Here is a 16,780-nt window from a genome sequence, read left to right as displayed (position 1 = left end):
TTGGCTTGAATTCCTCCTCTGCCTCAGAAACTCCACAGTAACTGCACTGTTGTTGCACTGTCCACACATAACCTTCTCCCTTCTTTTGCCCACACCTCTCTCTGTCCCCACTGCCTTGTCTGTCACACCTCTACATCCTCTCTGGATGGTGACAGTCATCCCATCAGCACCTCTCTTCAGACATCTGTCCACTAACAGAAAGCCACTCACTTCGGAGGCTTTCCCAGAAGCACAGAGCACAAGGCAGGGCTGCACCCTGCACTTAACGTCACTCCACTGGAGAGGGCACATACACGCAAGCAAACAGGAATACTGTTTACGGACACCCATTAACCTAGCCTAATGTCTTTAGAAGGTGTAAGAAAACTGGAGCACCTGGCCCAAGCTCACAAAGACGCAGAGCAAAAAATGCACAGTCCTTCAACTCCACATAGAAGGTGCTCCAGTCCAGAACTGATCTCAGGACCCAAGAGCTGTGTGCTGTCCCCTGTTCAGACATATATAAGAGCTTTGCATATGCCAAAACCTGCTGTATATATCCATCATCCACAACAACTATTCACTGATGATGAATACAATTACATTTGTGCACACACTGTTCTCTAGGCACCTGAAGTAGCTGTTCGGGTGACTGCCCACAGCACAGGGAAAGGGGATTTTAGGGTTCAGGAGTAGGAAAAGATACGCGGAGCCTTGCACTGTGCACTTCTGGATACCCGTGGTTCGAATGTGGGATTGCAGCTCCTGTCTCCCTTGCAATAAAATCCCTCACTTCCTTGATCCCAGTCCAACTCTGTCAGTGACATCAAAGCATCAAAGCCCTGCCAGCGGGCTGCCCGTGAGGAGGTGCTAAACACAATCAACACTAGCTCACATTCAATTCTGCACAAAGAGAGAGAGAGAGGCAAAAGAGATACAGAGACATCTGGAACACAACAGCACCCCTCTGAACACACACAGGCCCAAACAGCACACACTAGCACCCCCCCGTTTCACACACAAACCCCAAACTCGTACTCGCACCCAGACACGCGCGGCATCCAGCCTGCGTGGAGCACTTCTGGATGAAACAGTTCTTGCCACACAAACAGCTAGAAAGCAGCTCTTTATAAACTTCACGCACTTCAGGCGTCGAGTGGCCCGACCTCCTGATACCCAAAACGCAGGGCAGTCTACCCCTGGAGCGGGTGGGGCTGCAAGGCCACGCCGTGTGCATGTCTGCACTGCAGGAAGACTGAGCTGCAGGCTTGATCTTTTCATAAGGTTGAGCCGCCCTCGGTGTTTTCTCTCCCCGTGTTTGACACGCAGCCACCGCCCCGGGGCCAGAGACGCTCTCTCGGGGCGGGGCACGGCTGCTGGAGCCCTGCCCCGTGCTGCCAGAGAGACGGGCGCAGGTGGGCAGATGTCTGCCCCAGCGCCTCCCGCACTCAGCTGAGGCCGCCAGCCAGGAGCAAGGCTCGCTCCGCTTGACGGTGGCGTGGTAGCGCTCTCAGTCCCACTCATTCCGCTGTCTGGCCTCTGTGTCTGGGCCCGCAGCTAATCTGGGGGCCTGCCTGATTCTTCCTCAGATCCCAGCCTAAACACGACACCACGGAGAATCCAGAAGCTTCTACTCGGCCTCTCCAGGTTTTTGTTTAACTGTTTAGCTGATTTCAGTTTCCTGAGCGCGGGAGAGCAGCTGGGTGGGGAAGGGGAGAGACACACCAAATGCTACCCTTACAAAGGGCTGATCTGAAAAAAAAAATAGATCTGGAAAAACCTTGCTTTTCCTCTGGGTTTTTTTTCCCTAATTCGTTCTGTTTCTTTCGGCCAAACGAAACAGAACTGCCAATCCCACGTGTGCACCGAAGGAACCACACACACACACACACGCACGCACGCACGCACGCACGCACATGCAGAGACACGGAGTGCCAGCGTGCAAACTGAGGCAGCCTGCATCCAAACTACAATCCGTGGTGCTCATGTACCCCAGCTGACGTCACTCAGGATTCCGAGACTGAACCTCGGCTCTCACCCGCCCCCGTCTCTCAGCATATCCAGTTTCTGGTGCCATACCCACCAGAAGGACCCACATGAAACGCTGAGGCCTGGTGCTCTGCCACAACGTGGAGTCAGCTTGCCCTCTGTCTCCATCTCTCCTCTCCGTGTTGCTAAAACAGTCTTGTGTGTTTTCTTTTATGGCTGTTGTATTATTTTACTGGTAACCCTCAAGAGGTTCCGGGGGGCGCTGGGCCTGCCTGCCAGCGCTGAAGCACCATCCGTGCCAGCGCACAGAGGCAGTGCCCACACTGCACATCCACCGGGAGAGGCCATGTGGCATCGGGAGTGGCCATCGCAGGGGTTCACACTGCCACCTTGAGAAAACCCAAAACTTTACCAAGAAGACACCTGGGAAGTGCGAAGGGTTTGGTCATTGTGATGGAAGTAAATTTGTTGTGGGATATTTGTGTGACGCACAGGTCGACGATCGCTCAGCTAACAAAAAGGTCTGTCTTGTACTGCGGCTGTGGGTGTGAGCGATGGACTGCAGAGAAGTGGGAGAATGGCTAAGACACCTGGCGACTGTGGTGCGTCAGCTCCTCCAACAACTCTCCCCCGAGCTCCAGCCCCACTGGCACTCTGTGCATCACCAGACACCTGGAAGCCTCTCTCCAAGATTTTCCAGGGATTTCTCTTCCTGTGGGCACTTTTGCTAGACAGCCTCCCTGATAGATTTCGCACACTGCGAATGTCGTTCACAGTCCCGCTAAACTCTCTTATAAAGGAGGATTCGCCCATATTTACTTACAATGAGGAGACATCCGTTTGCACACTCGCCCATGGAGGCCAGCCTACCCTAAGAGCTCCGAGCTATTCACTGCAAACACTGCCTTACTTTGCAAGCTCACTGTCGACAGGCACAGGGGTACGATACCCTTGCAATGCTGTTTATACATATATTATTATTGCTGTTTGGTTTAAATATTTCATCCTGACACGTGGAGAACTTTCATGTGCTTTCTACATGAAGGATGCTTCATAAATAAAATTTTATTTGATTTGTTTTAAACCAAGTCAGAATTTAAGAGCAGTGTTAAGAGAAAGCAGAGACTGCTGGCTGTCCGTTTGTGTCTGAGCAGGCTGGCTGGAGAGGAGAGAGAGAGAGTGGAAAGGGGAAGAGGAGGGGGCGGGCGGCAGGGGGGTTTTTAAAACATGATGCAAACCATTTGGAGTTGAGAGAGAAGGCTGCCAGCACAGACTGCACTGTTTAAACAAGAGAGGAAGTGACCGTGCACACAGCATGCCAGTGAGAGAGAGAGAGCGCTCTCTCTCTCACACACACACTCCAGCTAGCACACGTCCACGCCATACAACACACAGCTGCCCTCTCGAACCCAGAGCACTCTTGCGCACTCTGATGTGAAAAACCTGTGAACTCCCACATAAGCACACACTGGTGATACTGCAGCGCGTGAGAGAAACACAATCTGGTCGACGACTCTACATGCAACCCCTGACTGTGTGTGCATCTTTATTATTATTTTGTAGGCTGAGGACTGGAAAAAAAAAAGAGAAGGGATAAGAGGTCAGCGTTTTCCCTCAACACCCCTCCATGACTTAATCTGGTTCCGCTCTGAGCACAGCCTTCCCAGGGACGAGAGTCTGGAGCAAGAGGGAGCGAGGGCTGACCTTCCTCGGGGGCTCTGCGCAGATGGCAGGGAGCCGTGCACGGCTGCACCCCTCCAAAGGCACAGCTCGGGTGCAGCAGGGAGCGCCAGCCGGCCGGGGCCCACAGCCTCCTAACCTCAACACTGCACAACCCCGAACGGCACCGGAAAGCACAACACGCAACCGCGGCTCCGCGCCACGAGCGCACACCTCATCCGCACAGCCAGCGACACAAAATCACAGAACAAGGCCGCGGTATTTATCGCTGGAGGCGGAATCAGTCCTAGAGCACTTTAAAAAGACAAAAACAGAACCCAAAAGAGGCGCAGAAGAATAAAGTGTACTTTCCCTGCCTTCGCACAGCAAAGAGTCATCAGAGCTGCACCGAGAGTTTGGAAGTCGCTCCAAGAACCAGAGCCACCAGAAGATAACTCTGGAGGCTGGGAATTTCGGTCTTGGCCAGGGACACTCGCTGAGCTCCGAATAGCACAGGGCCTGCAGAATACACCCACAAACATCTCGCAGGCCCCCTTCGAACACTGGCGCTGGGACTGTTAAAGCAGGGAAAAACTAAAAAAAAACCACAACAACAACCACTCGCCTCTGCCTTTCTCTCCCCTTGTGTTGTGTGAGCGAGGAGCTGTGAAGCCGCAGGTCTGGATAATGTACGGGCCTGACAGGGGAGGAGTGCTGGGGTGGAGGAGAGGCGGCAGGACAGCTGCTCTGTGAGCTAATGGAGTCTTTCATCGCCGCGAGGAAGTGTCCCCGCGCTCACCTTCCACCTGGGCTGAACCACAGCTCTTTCACTGAAACCAGGCCGCCAGACACACCTGGCTGTTGTCAACACTGTCGCCCCGAGCCCGTACCGGTCATTCGGAGGGCCGTCTGGGCTCTGGACGGACGGACGGACGGACAGGCAGGCAGGGAGGCTGGGGGAAAGACGGTGGTGGGAGCACAGAGGTGTCGGAAAGAGAGCGAGAAGCCAATTGGAAAGGAGAGAAAGAGACGGAAGGCAGCCAGGAAATAAAGAACAGAAGGGGGTGGGATCTGGGAGAGATGGCACATCGGAGACTCGGGGGAGACGAGGAGGAAGAGGATGAGACAGAGGCTGGGCGAGGAGCCCTGACCTTGTTGCAGTCACTGTCGACGTAGCAGGGTTCCTGGGGCGCCCCGAGCAGAGGGACGAACCCTGAAAGCACGCGGTCCTCCTCCAGCACTAGCAGGCTCAGCTCCTCGTCTGGGTCCTTGTACAGCGGCACCTCCCCCTGGCTCACCGCGGCCAGCGCGTTGCACAGCTCCGCCAGGCACTGCCACACATCTGGGGTACAGCTGGGGGGACAGGAGGAGGCAGGGCGGTGAATACAGAGAGTGTGTGGAAGCGACCACAGCTACAGAGAGGAAGAGGGGACAAGGGGAGAGGCGTTAACATTGCACACTATGCACGCATTCCCTTACCTAGAAAGTGTCAGAGGTGGGAAAGGAAACAGGGAGCGAAAAGGTTAGAGAGAGAAAAAAAAAGAAGCGAGGAGAGGGGAAGAGATATAAGGCAGAGCTGGCCTGCTGGGCTCAGCAGAGATACAATGTCTTCTAGGTTTTGTGTTTTGAGCTCGCACTGTCTTGTGTCTGAATTCTTCGGCCTAACTGGTCAAAAACTACCATTTGTTCCAGGCCACTGAGAGATCAGTTACTTAAAAAGTCCTGCAAAACCTGCAGAGCTGGGGCTCTGCAGGAGGAGGGCTGGCTGCCCCTGATACAGTGGAAGAGTACTGCAGGTAGAGTCAGGCTGCTGTGTGTGAACTGACACATGCAAACCGTTAGCATTTCCAGCTTGTCAGCCAGTAAGTGCCTTCTGAGCTTTTGTGTGTGTGTGTGACTGTTTGTCTCAAGAGCCCGTGTATGTGTGTGTGTGTGAGCGCGCCTAGGACACAGGCAGCTCCCAGTTCCAGGTTTCTGTCGAGCAGCAGTGTAATAAATGTGCCCGAGCGAAGGCCTGTAAGATATATAGCATGCATGCGGGAAGCGAGAGGAGATTGGTAAGGGACTGGCTCTCCTGAGCCCTGCTATGTTTCCCATTATGTAAGCCTGGTCACGGGCAGGGCGCCAGAGGGAAAATAAAAGAGACTCGCTGGCTTGGCACGTCTTGTATTTTCCTATCCTCGGCTGGGGTCAGCGTGGGGTCATGCAGCTGCGCGAGGCGCTGGGGGATTGGGCCTGGGCTCGGCTCCAAACCCCAGGCCCCGGGTTCAAGTACCAGCTGAAAGCAATCAGGACTGGGAGTGCCACAGCTGCTCCCCTCTGCAGCCCCGCTCACAGCATACTTTCAGCATGAAGCCAGCAGTGTGTGCAAGAGGTCAGGGAAGACAGCAACCCAGTGTGCCTGTCCATCCCTGTCCAGCCTTCTGTCTGTCTGAGCGCTCATGAGGTGGGGGGGTGGAGGGAGCCAGTGACAAGTCAGCGAGAGATGGCGGTCCGTCTCTCTGTCTGCCTGTCTCTCTTCGGCAAAGGCAGATGCAGCACAATGACAGCAGGGGGTGAGGATGTCTGTCTGAAGGGCAGTCTGTCTGTGTGTTTCATATAGAGCAGGCCGCCTGAAACACAAACTGTGCGCTAGAAATAGTAAGAAAAAAAGATCAAGGCCACCAAGCCAGTCAACAAGGTTATCTCTGTGCCTGTATTAAGCCTCTATTGTCTCTGTGCCTGTATGAAGTTAGGGCTTGGATGTCCCCTACCCCAGTATACCATGGTAAATTCAAAGGGCAGTGTAGAGGATGATACGGAGAAGCTTGCTATGAACCATGGGAAACCGTGGCAGTGTAAGGCTGTGGGAGTTGCGTGTTGCGTTATGGGCTCTGCCTGCTCTGTCAGTGCAGGGCTCACCTGTGGGGCAGTGGCAGGCTGGGCGGAGGGGGGTTCCACTGCTCCGGCTGCCCCAGCATCCAGTCGGACCACACCTTCACGCTGGGCAGCAGCTCCCGCAGGTCCGGAGGGAAGGAGGACACCTTCGCCACCCCCGCCTCCTCCTCCCCGCCGTCACTATCGTCGACACCGGGGGGCGCTGTGGAGACAGGAGAGCGCGCACGCGATGAGTGGCCGTGCATGTGGACGAACAGACATGCTGGGGAAAAGAGAGGCAGGAACACAAAGACAGACGCCTGAGAGAGACAGAGAGTGAGCCAGAGACGCAGAAACAAGGGAGGTTAGCAGTATGGAAGGAGAGGAGACGGCTGGACAACGGGAGAATGGGGAAAAGGGGATAAAAGTGGGAGACAGAATAGTTAAGGAACAGTAGTGTGTGTGCTGTGCGTGCAATACGAGCACAGAGTAAACAGGGAGCTCGTATTTGTCAAGTGTGCACACAGCTGTGTTGCCAGCCTTCACAAGGCAAAGCACTTTTTTACAGATTAGAAATGAGAGAAGGACTCACAACTCACACACACATGCCACACTTTCTCAAGTGCAGCTTTGTTAACCAGAGCACTTTAACAAGTAGCAAGTCTCAATCACAGTCGGAGCCGTTGAGAAGAATCTGAACCCCCCTGCCAATGGAAACGTTATGCGTGTGTGTGTGTACAGCTACTACTGTATCAGTGAAGTCTTTACTCCTGAGAAAGAGCTGCCGCTCCTCCTGTATCTGTTTAGGTTTGTCACAGGCTAACGCAAACCTTAAACCAACGGGGTCACGTTCAGAACCTGGTAGTGCTGAGAGGGCTGTGGGTCTGCTTTCACCCGGAGGTGCTCGCGAGGGCGGAGCAGAGTGCGAGCGGCTCACCCCTTGGCGTCTCCGTCAGCAGCGCCGTGCAGCGCCGCACCAGCAGGGCGAACATGGCCAGGCCCAGCGCCGTGGTCTGCTCCTGCAGCGCCGAGCGCGAGTCCTCGCCGCCGGGGTCTGCACACAGACGGAGAGGGGAGAGGAGGTCAGGTCATGGGAGGAGGTGAAACGGGAAACGGCTGACCCCACCATGAGTCAGAGGCGGTCCTCTTGCAGGGCGGGGCCCTTCGGTCACACTGTGCACGAGTCTGCAGCCTCCCACAGCTACCCACTGTGAGCTCGTCTTAGAGGTACCATACCCCTGAAGAACACGCCACACGCGCAGGAGTGTCCAGCTCCATGATCCTGCCCCTCGCTACTTTCACACACCACGATGGAAACACACAACAGGGGGCGAGTCAGCACTACCGAACACGTTTCAAGTCAACAAATGTCTTGTCAAAGATCTTAGCAACCACTTTAAAAAATGAAAAATGAAAAGCAAAATTTACATCCATTTCAGAACTTCTTTGAGAATTTGAGCCTTCCTTCTATACCTGCAAAACTTAATCTGTCGCTAATTGGCTACCCAGACGATACCCATTAGGTTACCTGTCCTTCCAAGAGACTTAGTAATTAGTAATTTGTTAGGCTCTTTTAAGTATTTTCTGTTTCTTTCCTTTTAGTTTTACGCCTTTCTGTGAGAAAAAAATTGGAAGGGACTTGGGAAGGGGATTGGAAATTCTGTATTTTCCTCTTTTTACTAATCATTCTCAGATAACACACTGTAACAACAATCCACATGTTCTGTAACAATTCTTGAATGGGTTTCACTGGACGCACTACGGTGTGGCTTCAGAAATACCAGGGTAAATCGCAGAGGAATTCTATTCTAAAACGGCTGTTTTTCTTTTGAAATCAGAGGATCTGTCCCTCAGCTGATCGGGAATGCTCTGTGGTTCTCCCTCCCTTCCTCCTCCTTTCTTTCTCACAGAGTCTTCTGCCTGTGGGTTACCAGAACATTTAAAAGCTGAAGAGAACAGGGTTTTAAAAGGGTTCTTCAGGAGTCAGAGTAATTAAAAGTTTGGATAGGACGGTCAGTCTGTCTTTAATGTGGGGGAGAGACAGAGCTGCGATTTTGGCAGGGGGATGCTGGACTGCGGGTTGTTTAGTTTTTGCTCTGTTCGTTTCTAGACACGCAGATTAAACTCACTGCCGGGCTACTTGTGCTGGATGTGATGGGATCCACACTTCACAGGGGCAGAGGGAGCCCAGCCCAGCCCCCTGGCCCCACACCCCCCTCTCTGCCGGGTCTTTGTTTATTCAGCACTGAAGGGGAGAGACGCAACACCCTAGCAGATTAAACCGCTTCTCATCCATATGTAGAAAATTTATCAATTAGTGATCTAATAAAGGCTGACTTGCCAGTAACCCCTGATATCATGCGCCTGTTTGTTGTGGGTTCCTGAGGGCCCCAGTCACCGCTCATCTGAGGGGCGAACCCCTCCCACTTCAACACACCCTGAAGGGACAGCTCAGACGCGTTGCTGACTGTACTTTTCAGCACCCCCTGCCCCCCTCCTGCTCCTTCTTCCTGTGCGGCAGCGACGTGTTTCTGACCCAGAGAGAGCCCGTTCCGGGCGGCTGTTTTGACCACATGAGGTACACAAAAGGCAAGTCCTTATTTCGGTATCACTGATCACGAAGCAGTTCTCTCTCCTCTTTCCCTTTTCTTGAGTTTTCAGGTGAGTTTTATGAGCCCTTTAAAAAGCAGAACTTGTCAGGTGACCACGTAACCCACAGACTAACCACGGCAAGCACCAGGGACTCTGTTGCCGACTGGGAACGGTCCATCGCGAATGAGGGCTGTTCGCGGCCGCCGCCTCCATGCCTGCACTGGGGAAGCCCGGACAGTGCACACACTGCAGCAGGACATGCACGTGCGCCACTCGACACGGTGACCTCTCCACTGGACGTGGGACAGGAAAGACACCGGCCACACTGCAGCGTCGTGCCAAGATGGCCAGAACAGACCCACCACCGCCCTGGGCAATCCCAGACACAGCCTGAGCTCTAATCAGAGAGGTCCAGACCTTGTCTCTGAGCGAGTAATCCTGACACAATTCAGCGACCTCAACAAATAACTGGCAAGGAGGAATGCACAGAACTGAAGAGCATCAACCGCTGACCTGCATATTAAACACCTCATTTCACCGTTCGGAGACATAGGCAAGGACTAACATCTGACGTAAGTTGCGTTTCACACCAGGAGAGGAAGAGACGTATCCACTAAGCCAGGTGTGACATTGTAGACTTGACTGCTGAAGTAAGTTTTAGCCTTTATATCAAGGAAGTATTTCCAGAAGGAGTAGAAAAGGATTTAAAAAGGCTAATATTAGTGCTGTGACTCATTCTAATGTGAACAAGAGCAGCTGTGAATAGTGCTGTTACAGCAATTAACCACCACTGGTGCTCCACACCAGTCCTGGAAGAACAGACATTTGGGTTTAATATCTAATACTGAAAGAATGGCTTCAATCCAAGGGAGAGACAAAACATACCAACACAATAACCAAATAGCAGTGCTAAATTACCAATGGGCATTGGGGCTTCAGAGAAATTTAAACACAGATAACTAGGAAGAGACAGGCGAGGGAGGCACAGACTGGCTTGATTTTGTAATGCAAGGAGTTCCTGAGAAAGAGAGCTAGCTGGGAGTGAGACAGGGAGAGTGACTGAGCGAGGGAGAGAAACAGCGAAGGAAAGACAGAGAGTGCCCAGTGTTTTTCTTGGCTCCCTCCAGACGCCCACACTGAAGTGACGGAAAAAGTAAACCAACTGTCGTCAGCGTGCCCGGGATCAGGAAGTGCGCTGGGGATAAGGCAGCCATGTGGCAGGATGTTATGGATTTCTAATTAGAGCAATCCATCTGTCAGCGCAGCAGCCCTTTCACTGCAAGCTCTCCCTGACCGCGTCCCCAGGCCCCGAAGTCACGCTGACCGCGTCCCCGGGCCCCGAAGTCACGCTGATCGCGTCCCCGGGCCCCCAGATCACGCTGACCGCGTCCCAGGGCCCCCAGATCACGCACACTGAGTCCCCGGGCCCTGAAGTCATGCAGTCACGAAGTCACGCTCGTCCCCGGGCCTCGAGGTCACGCAGACTGCGTCCAATGCGCCCTGAGGTCACGCAGACCGCGGCCCCGGGCCCCGAGGTCACGAAGTCACGCTCGTCCCCGGGTCCCGAGGTCACGCAGACCGGGCACTCGGGCCACACTGATTGTGTCACCGAGCACATCTCTTTAAAAAAAGGGTTGTAGGAGTCTGGAACAAGCTGCCAAGCAGTGCTGCTGAATCAGGCAGCCCAGCAATTCTTCAAGAGACAGCTAGGAGAAAGGCTTACCAAAAAATGAGCAAGATGGCTATATGACTTCATCTTGAATGTCACCTTTCAATTTGAACATTTTACAACATAAATCGGGTCAAACAGCACGAGAAAACATCCTCTGTCTTCCACATTTTTAATGACGACGAGAGACTATTCCACATGCTCAGTTTCAGCCTATATACACACACACCCACGGCGTCTTGGTTCAATGATGAACGCAGGTGCGCCGAGCCTGCAGGCCATTCACACGGGGCTCGAGCTCAGCCCTGGGAGCTGGCGAGCGGAACGATGCAGTGTGGAGGAATTCTCCTCTCGGCTCCACATTCCAGAGCCGCGCAGAGATCTGGGGAGCCAGAGCACGACGGCCAGGGGATGTTTACATAGGTGCAGGCTGCCACTAGGAAGCCTGGGCTCCAATATAAACACACAGCCACACAGCCCAGCACAGCAGGCCTGTGGGAGAGCTCTGCCCGGAGACAAGGAAACGGGTACTGAAGCAGTTTATTCCTATAGAGTGCTCACAGCTGACTCTGTACAGCCTGACTTCCTCCGACTGGGGTCCTGGAGCGCGAGTCTAATAGCCTTATCCTTATATCAACTCGCAGCAGACCAGGCAGAGTTTACCCACTCTTTGATGTTATAGATCCTGGAAGCAGGAAGATGCAGCACAGTACAGGATTCGATTCCTATGGAAATGCGGCCTGGCGAGAAAAAAACCACAGCATGTCCCGAGTTGTGTGCTGATAGCAAGAAGATAAAATAACCACCTCTTGCTCAGCTCTGCACCCCCACACACACAGCCGTGCCCCCCACACCCACACTGTGACACACTCAAGGCACCCTCCTCTGCCAGGAAACAGAGCAACCTCCTTTCCAGGAATGGCAGAGTGCAGCAGCTGTGACCCCCGCCACCACCCTCTCCCCACACGCGTTCCCTTACAGGCAGGGAAGAAAACACATCACTTGCCATGACTATTACACATCTAAGTTTCAATTTGATTCATATCACATTTTATTTTACTTGTTTATTTCAGGGAAGATTTTCTTTTTTTAAGCTTTTCAGAAAAGCACCTTGAGCTTGATTCAGAAATCGACAGAGAAGCAAATGCTAGTGTACTGTAAGAGCGTGGAGCAGCCGGGATACAGTGTTTAAAGACCCAGCCATGGCCTGTGTGAACGAACCCTGGAGCAGCACGGGGAGAGGAGGGGGAGACACCGGGGTGAGGGAGTTTACATGACCTCTGAACCCCAGGGGTCGGCACAGCTTCGCTTCTGTTCCAGGCCTGTAGGTCATGTGCCTATTCTTGCTCATTCTGCTCTTATACGTTTCAGATCCTGTTGCTCACATTTGTGCGCCATTGTCTGTCAGCCCTTCTGCTCATACCGCTAGTAGCCACAAAGACTGTCCAACACGAAAGGTAGCTTCCTTAAAAATATATTGAAGAGCTTAATTGTGCACAGATTCCTCTTGTATCAAAACAGGCACCCAGAAACACAACATTACCACTGTAAGTATGGTATATCGGCCTCCTACATAAGCATCTGCATCAGGCCCTGCAGGCTGAGGAATTTGGCATGATGTATTTTCTGTGGCAATTAAGGATGCCAAAGGAACCCAAGGGGTAGTGGGTACCTACAATTCAGCCTCCCCCAAAATTTCCAGCTCTAGCCCAGCACTCCCCATCAACAGACTGTGCTATGTTTAGTTTAGTAGTGCTTTATGACTTTAAAACGGCTTTATGCCAACAGTTAAAAAAACAATTACCATCAAATTAACTATCAGCAAAGAGTTCCAGCTTTTTTTTTAGGCTTCTTTCTTATGAAGCAGAGCAATTGAAAAAAGAGTCACAGCATCCAAGGCTGCGTCTCTAGAGCTTGTGCTCTCCCGCCCAGCTGAGGTCACTGCACAGCTGAGAAGCCAGTGTCTCTGTCAGACTCACAGCACCTTGCCAGCTCAGCTACATACACACTGAACACAGATGACCCTACAGCTCAGCCACAGGCACACTGAACACAGACAGCCCCACAGCTCAGCTACATACACACTGAACACAGATGACCCTACAGCTCAGCTACATACACACTGAACACAGACGCCCCCACAGCTCAGCTACATACACACTGAACACAGACGGCTCCACAGGTCAGCTACATACACACTGAACACAGACAGCCCCACAGCTCAGCCACAGGCACACTGATCACAGACAGCCCCACAGCTCAGCCACAGGCACACTGATCACAGACAGCCCCACAGCTCAGCCACAGGCACACTGAACACAGACAGCACCACAGCTCAGCCACAGACACACTGAACACAGTGACGCACCTCAGCTTTACACACTGAACACACTGTGGCTGTTGATAGATGATCTAGCAGTTGGTAGAAGGATGGCAGATATCCTTCTGCGACAACCTGGCCTGAAGACTCATCCTCATACCCACCAACCTTCCCACTTGCCACCAATGAGAATTTGATTCGTATGAAAGATAGAACTGTTGGCTGTGGTTCTCTTTGAGCTCTCTCTCAGCCTGTCAACAAGATTCAGATCTACACACACAATTCACTCTGAAGAGCTGGGTTTTAAGAATGGCACGTCACATGTGATCCCTCACCCAGCAGGCCCCCCCAGACGAAAAGCAGAAACGTGGCGAGGAAGATGGCACAACAGCGAGGAGAGGGTGCTTCGTCAGTCCAGTTTGTTGGCATGTTTTTCAAAAGAAGAGAGGACGCTACCCAAGGATGCCCAGACATTCAGGAAGCCAGAGGTCGCCAGTGTGTCCACTCAGCGGCATCTGTTACTTCTAAAATGTGCACCTTTGTTGCAAACGTCTCCCTGCAGACTACTTAACATTTGCAGACACGTTAACCACAACCACGCTGAAGGGGAACTGCAAATCACGTAACCGAAGAACACAGAGGAGCAGGCCAGACCCGGGCTTCTGAATGAGAGGTGTGGAGTTTGCGGAACAGCTGTCCTGATAAGCACCTGTACTGGTTTCAGCCACAGCTCACAGGGGGCTGGAGGAGCGCCTGCGTTCCCACTCGCTGAGCTCACCCGTCCAGCTGAGGGGGGGGGCGAGCAGGTGGACCACGCGCAGCGCGAGTGCAGCGCACGGGGGAAAGGAGAGGGGGGTGTCGACGGACACGGATCCGCCGTGGATCCCCCCCTCCCACCCCCCCACTCCCTGCTGCCCGAGGCCAGGGGTACAGGAGGAGGCTGGGTGGGGTGTAAAAGAGTGAGAGGGAGACGGGGGGGGAGAGGATGGAACAAGCAAGCGGTGGTAATTTACGACGGAAAATCCCTTTCTCCAGAGTCAAGTCTTGATCTGGTTTGTCTGTCTTTTGAAAGGCGTTTTATTTCATAGCCAGCAGCAGCAGCAGTGGTGGCAGCTGGGGGGGGGGGGGGGGGGAACAGCGATTTCCCGGGATGAAAGCTCCCCGGGTGCTGTGAGTTCTCCGTGCTCCGGCACCGAGCGCCGACGAGCTGCGACAGAGGCGCAGACGGCAAACTGCCCCCCCCTCCTGAACCATCAGTCTGTCAGTCTGTCTGCAGCAGGCAGAGGGGGAGAGGGCGGGGCAGGGGAACGGAGACAGCCGAACCTGTAGCTGCCTTTACTTTCGGCACCTGCCAAGAACACTTAGTCAGGGATTCGTGCCCGAGGGCGAGGGGGCAGCGACAGCTAAGGGGGGGGGGGAGGGGACAGTGTGAGAGAGAGGTAAGAGTTTTTGATCTTGGAAACATTTTCTCTGTCGTCCATTCCCCAGCAAAAGCGGAGCTTTGTGGGCGACCCGGGTTTGCCGAGCCTCTGCAGCAGAACAGCTTTCGATCGCCCGCGGTGTAACTGCGCCGTCTCACAACACACGACAGACCACTGTCACGGCCTGCGAGGGACTGCTGTGCCGAAAACGCTGTTTTGAAACAACTGCTCTCAGATGTGTCTTCAGAGATGAGAATCATTTACTTTGCCTTTCCTTTCCTAGCAGATTCAGCTTCTATTATTGCATTTCTGATGACTGGACTGGGCGTGTGGATGCCGGGATCTTCTGACTGGATGTTTGGTAGGGCTCAGTGCTTTTAAAGCCATTGGCTCCCTGATAACTACTACAGGGCTTGGGTGAACTGGTCATTACACACCAGTGGGAGTGGGAGGAACAGTTTGGTTCAATCTTGGTTCTGCCCCAGACTGGTGACACAGCTCCCCCACACACCACTGCTCAGGAGGAGAGGCAAAGCCGCAGCGCCTCACGCTGGAGAAAACGCAGCAACGCCATTCCTGCAGTCGTCCTGAAGGTTTCTGCCTTATAAGCGCATGAAAAATAATCCTCTGGGTATAGCGGTTTGCTGTGAATTGTTACCAGCGCAGCAAGAACGGCATTTGGAAAAAAAAACAAGAAAAAAGGCCCATGAAAAAAACAGCTCCCTTTGTCAATTTCTCGTCTGCTCCTGAGCTTTCGCAGGCCTGCGCTGGGGTGCCATTATTCTTGTGCTGCGCTGCTGGCTGTGTCAAAGCTGTGTGACGGCTGGAGTCGCGCACACTCGGCCGTGACCTCCTCGCACGCACTCCATCACCGCCGGGAGGTGGGACAGGCGGTCACGTGGAGGACAGGGGTGGACCAGCTCCCCTGGGCTCCGGGGCCCCGCGCCTGCGAACATCCATCCGTCTCTTAACGCCTCGAGGCCGCCGCGGCCCCCTCCGCGCCCTTCCCCGTTCCGAAAAGCGTCAGTCTGACGCCAGCCTGCCCCCTTCCGAAAGCGCCGTCCTTCTAAACCCTTGACTCGCGGCTTCTGAGGGACAAATCCAAAGTCGGGTTTCTTGGCCGTGTGGTTAGCCTTCCCCCCTGGTCTGTCACATCTCGGCCCTTATAGGCCCCGGCCTCCCCCCAGAGCCAGGTGACTTTGGCTTTCCCACTGGAAGTGAGAACGCGGGACAAGGTTACAAACAAGGGGAGGACATTCTGCCTGCCGGGCCTGGACTGCCGCACGGGGGGCTTGTGAGAGTGCAAGAAGGCACTGGGCTTAAGACTGGAGGCGGATGGTGCATGGTGCAGATGTTGCATTCGCTCCCTCCTCCAACATCTGAAGTCCGATGACGCTTGGACCCTTTCCTCTTCCGAGCTGCCAGAAGCGCTTATGCCTGAATTTCCAACACGAACGACAAGCTGTGAAGACTCATGAACGAGGCCTGTCGACATCCTCACGAAATTACCGATTCCATTACGGCATGAATAAACACATAAATCCTCCATCCAGAGGCAGGACCTGAACCGCCACACACCTCAGCCCGCTCTCCCATCTCTCTCACTCTCTTTCTTCCCCCTTTTTGGCAGAGACAAAAAGGTTAATGAGTTTATCGTGTCGGATTTGTATAAGTTATGGGCAGGCCACGGAATTTCAAACTTAACACGCATTTTTGGGAGCCTGATAAAAGCAGATGGTGTCATCGGCAGAACTCTGCTCGGGGGAGAAAGACCGTCGCCCCGAAGGCCCGCTAACCCCGCGCCCCACCGACTGCTGCTTAGATCTCTCAGAAGGCCACGCCTCTCCCCGCCCCCATCCTGCCCCGACAGGAATCATCCGGAAACGGGATGCCGGAGACAGGATGGCAGGACCACAGCTCGGGAACGAGCCCCGCTGCACTCGTGGCGGGTGCGTGCCGACGGCATCCCACGGTCCAAACCTGCCGAACTGGACCGGGAGCAGAGCAGGGCAGGGCGAGACTCTCCTCCGACAGCGGAGCTGGGGCCGGGATCGAGGAACAGGGATCAGCAAAGGGAGGGGAGACTGATGGGAGGCACAGGGAGGGCTCCACTGTCGGGGTGGAGCTGTGCTATAGGGGTTACAGAGACACAGGGGCTGCAGGATGGAAGGCCAAAAAAGAAGACATTAGGACACAAGAGATCAATATTTTTCTTCTTCCACAAAATCAGCACTCCCGCTGCAAATAGCACATGCAATACAAGCAACGCCGTGCCAAGGATTTCAGACGAGGACT

General features: G+C 53.8%; 1 protein-coding gene across 1 annotated transcript in view; it reads right to left on the bottom strand.

The window, feature by feature from the left end:
* smg6 (SMG6 nonsense mediated mRNA decay factor) overlaps positions 1-16,780 on the bottom strand; it is a 91,905-nt gene that overhangs the window by 37,163 nt on the left and 37,962 nt on the right. Inside the window, exons 11-13 of the mRNA XM_088906722.1 lie at positions 7,421-7,537; positions 6,529-6,706; positions 4,779-4,980 (exon numbers count right to left, since the gene is read on the bottom strand). Coding sequence (XP_088762848.1) covers positions 4,779-4,980; positions 6,529-6,706; positions 7,421-7,537 — 497 coding nt within the window. The remainder of the gene's footprint in view (positions 1-4,778; positions 4,981-6,528; positions 6,707-7,420; positions 7,538-16,780) is intronic.

This window comes from Atractosteus spatula, chromosome 27 (genome assembly GCF_055471065.1).
Source record: "Atractosteus spatula isolate fAtrSpa1 chromosome 27, fAtrSpa1.hap1, whole genome shotgun sequence".
Classification (NCBI taxonomy): domain Eukaryota; kingdom Metazoa; phylum Chordata; class Actinopteri; order Semionotiformes; family Lepisosteidae; genus Atractosteus; species Atractosteus spatula.
This window is presented reverse-complemented; position numbering and strand designations above follow the sequence as displayed.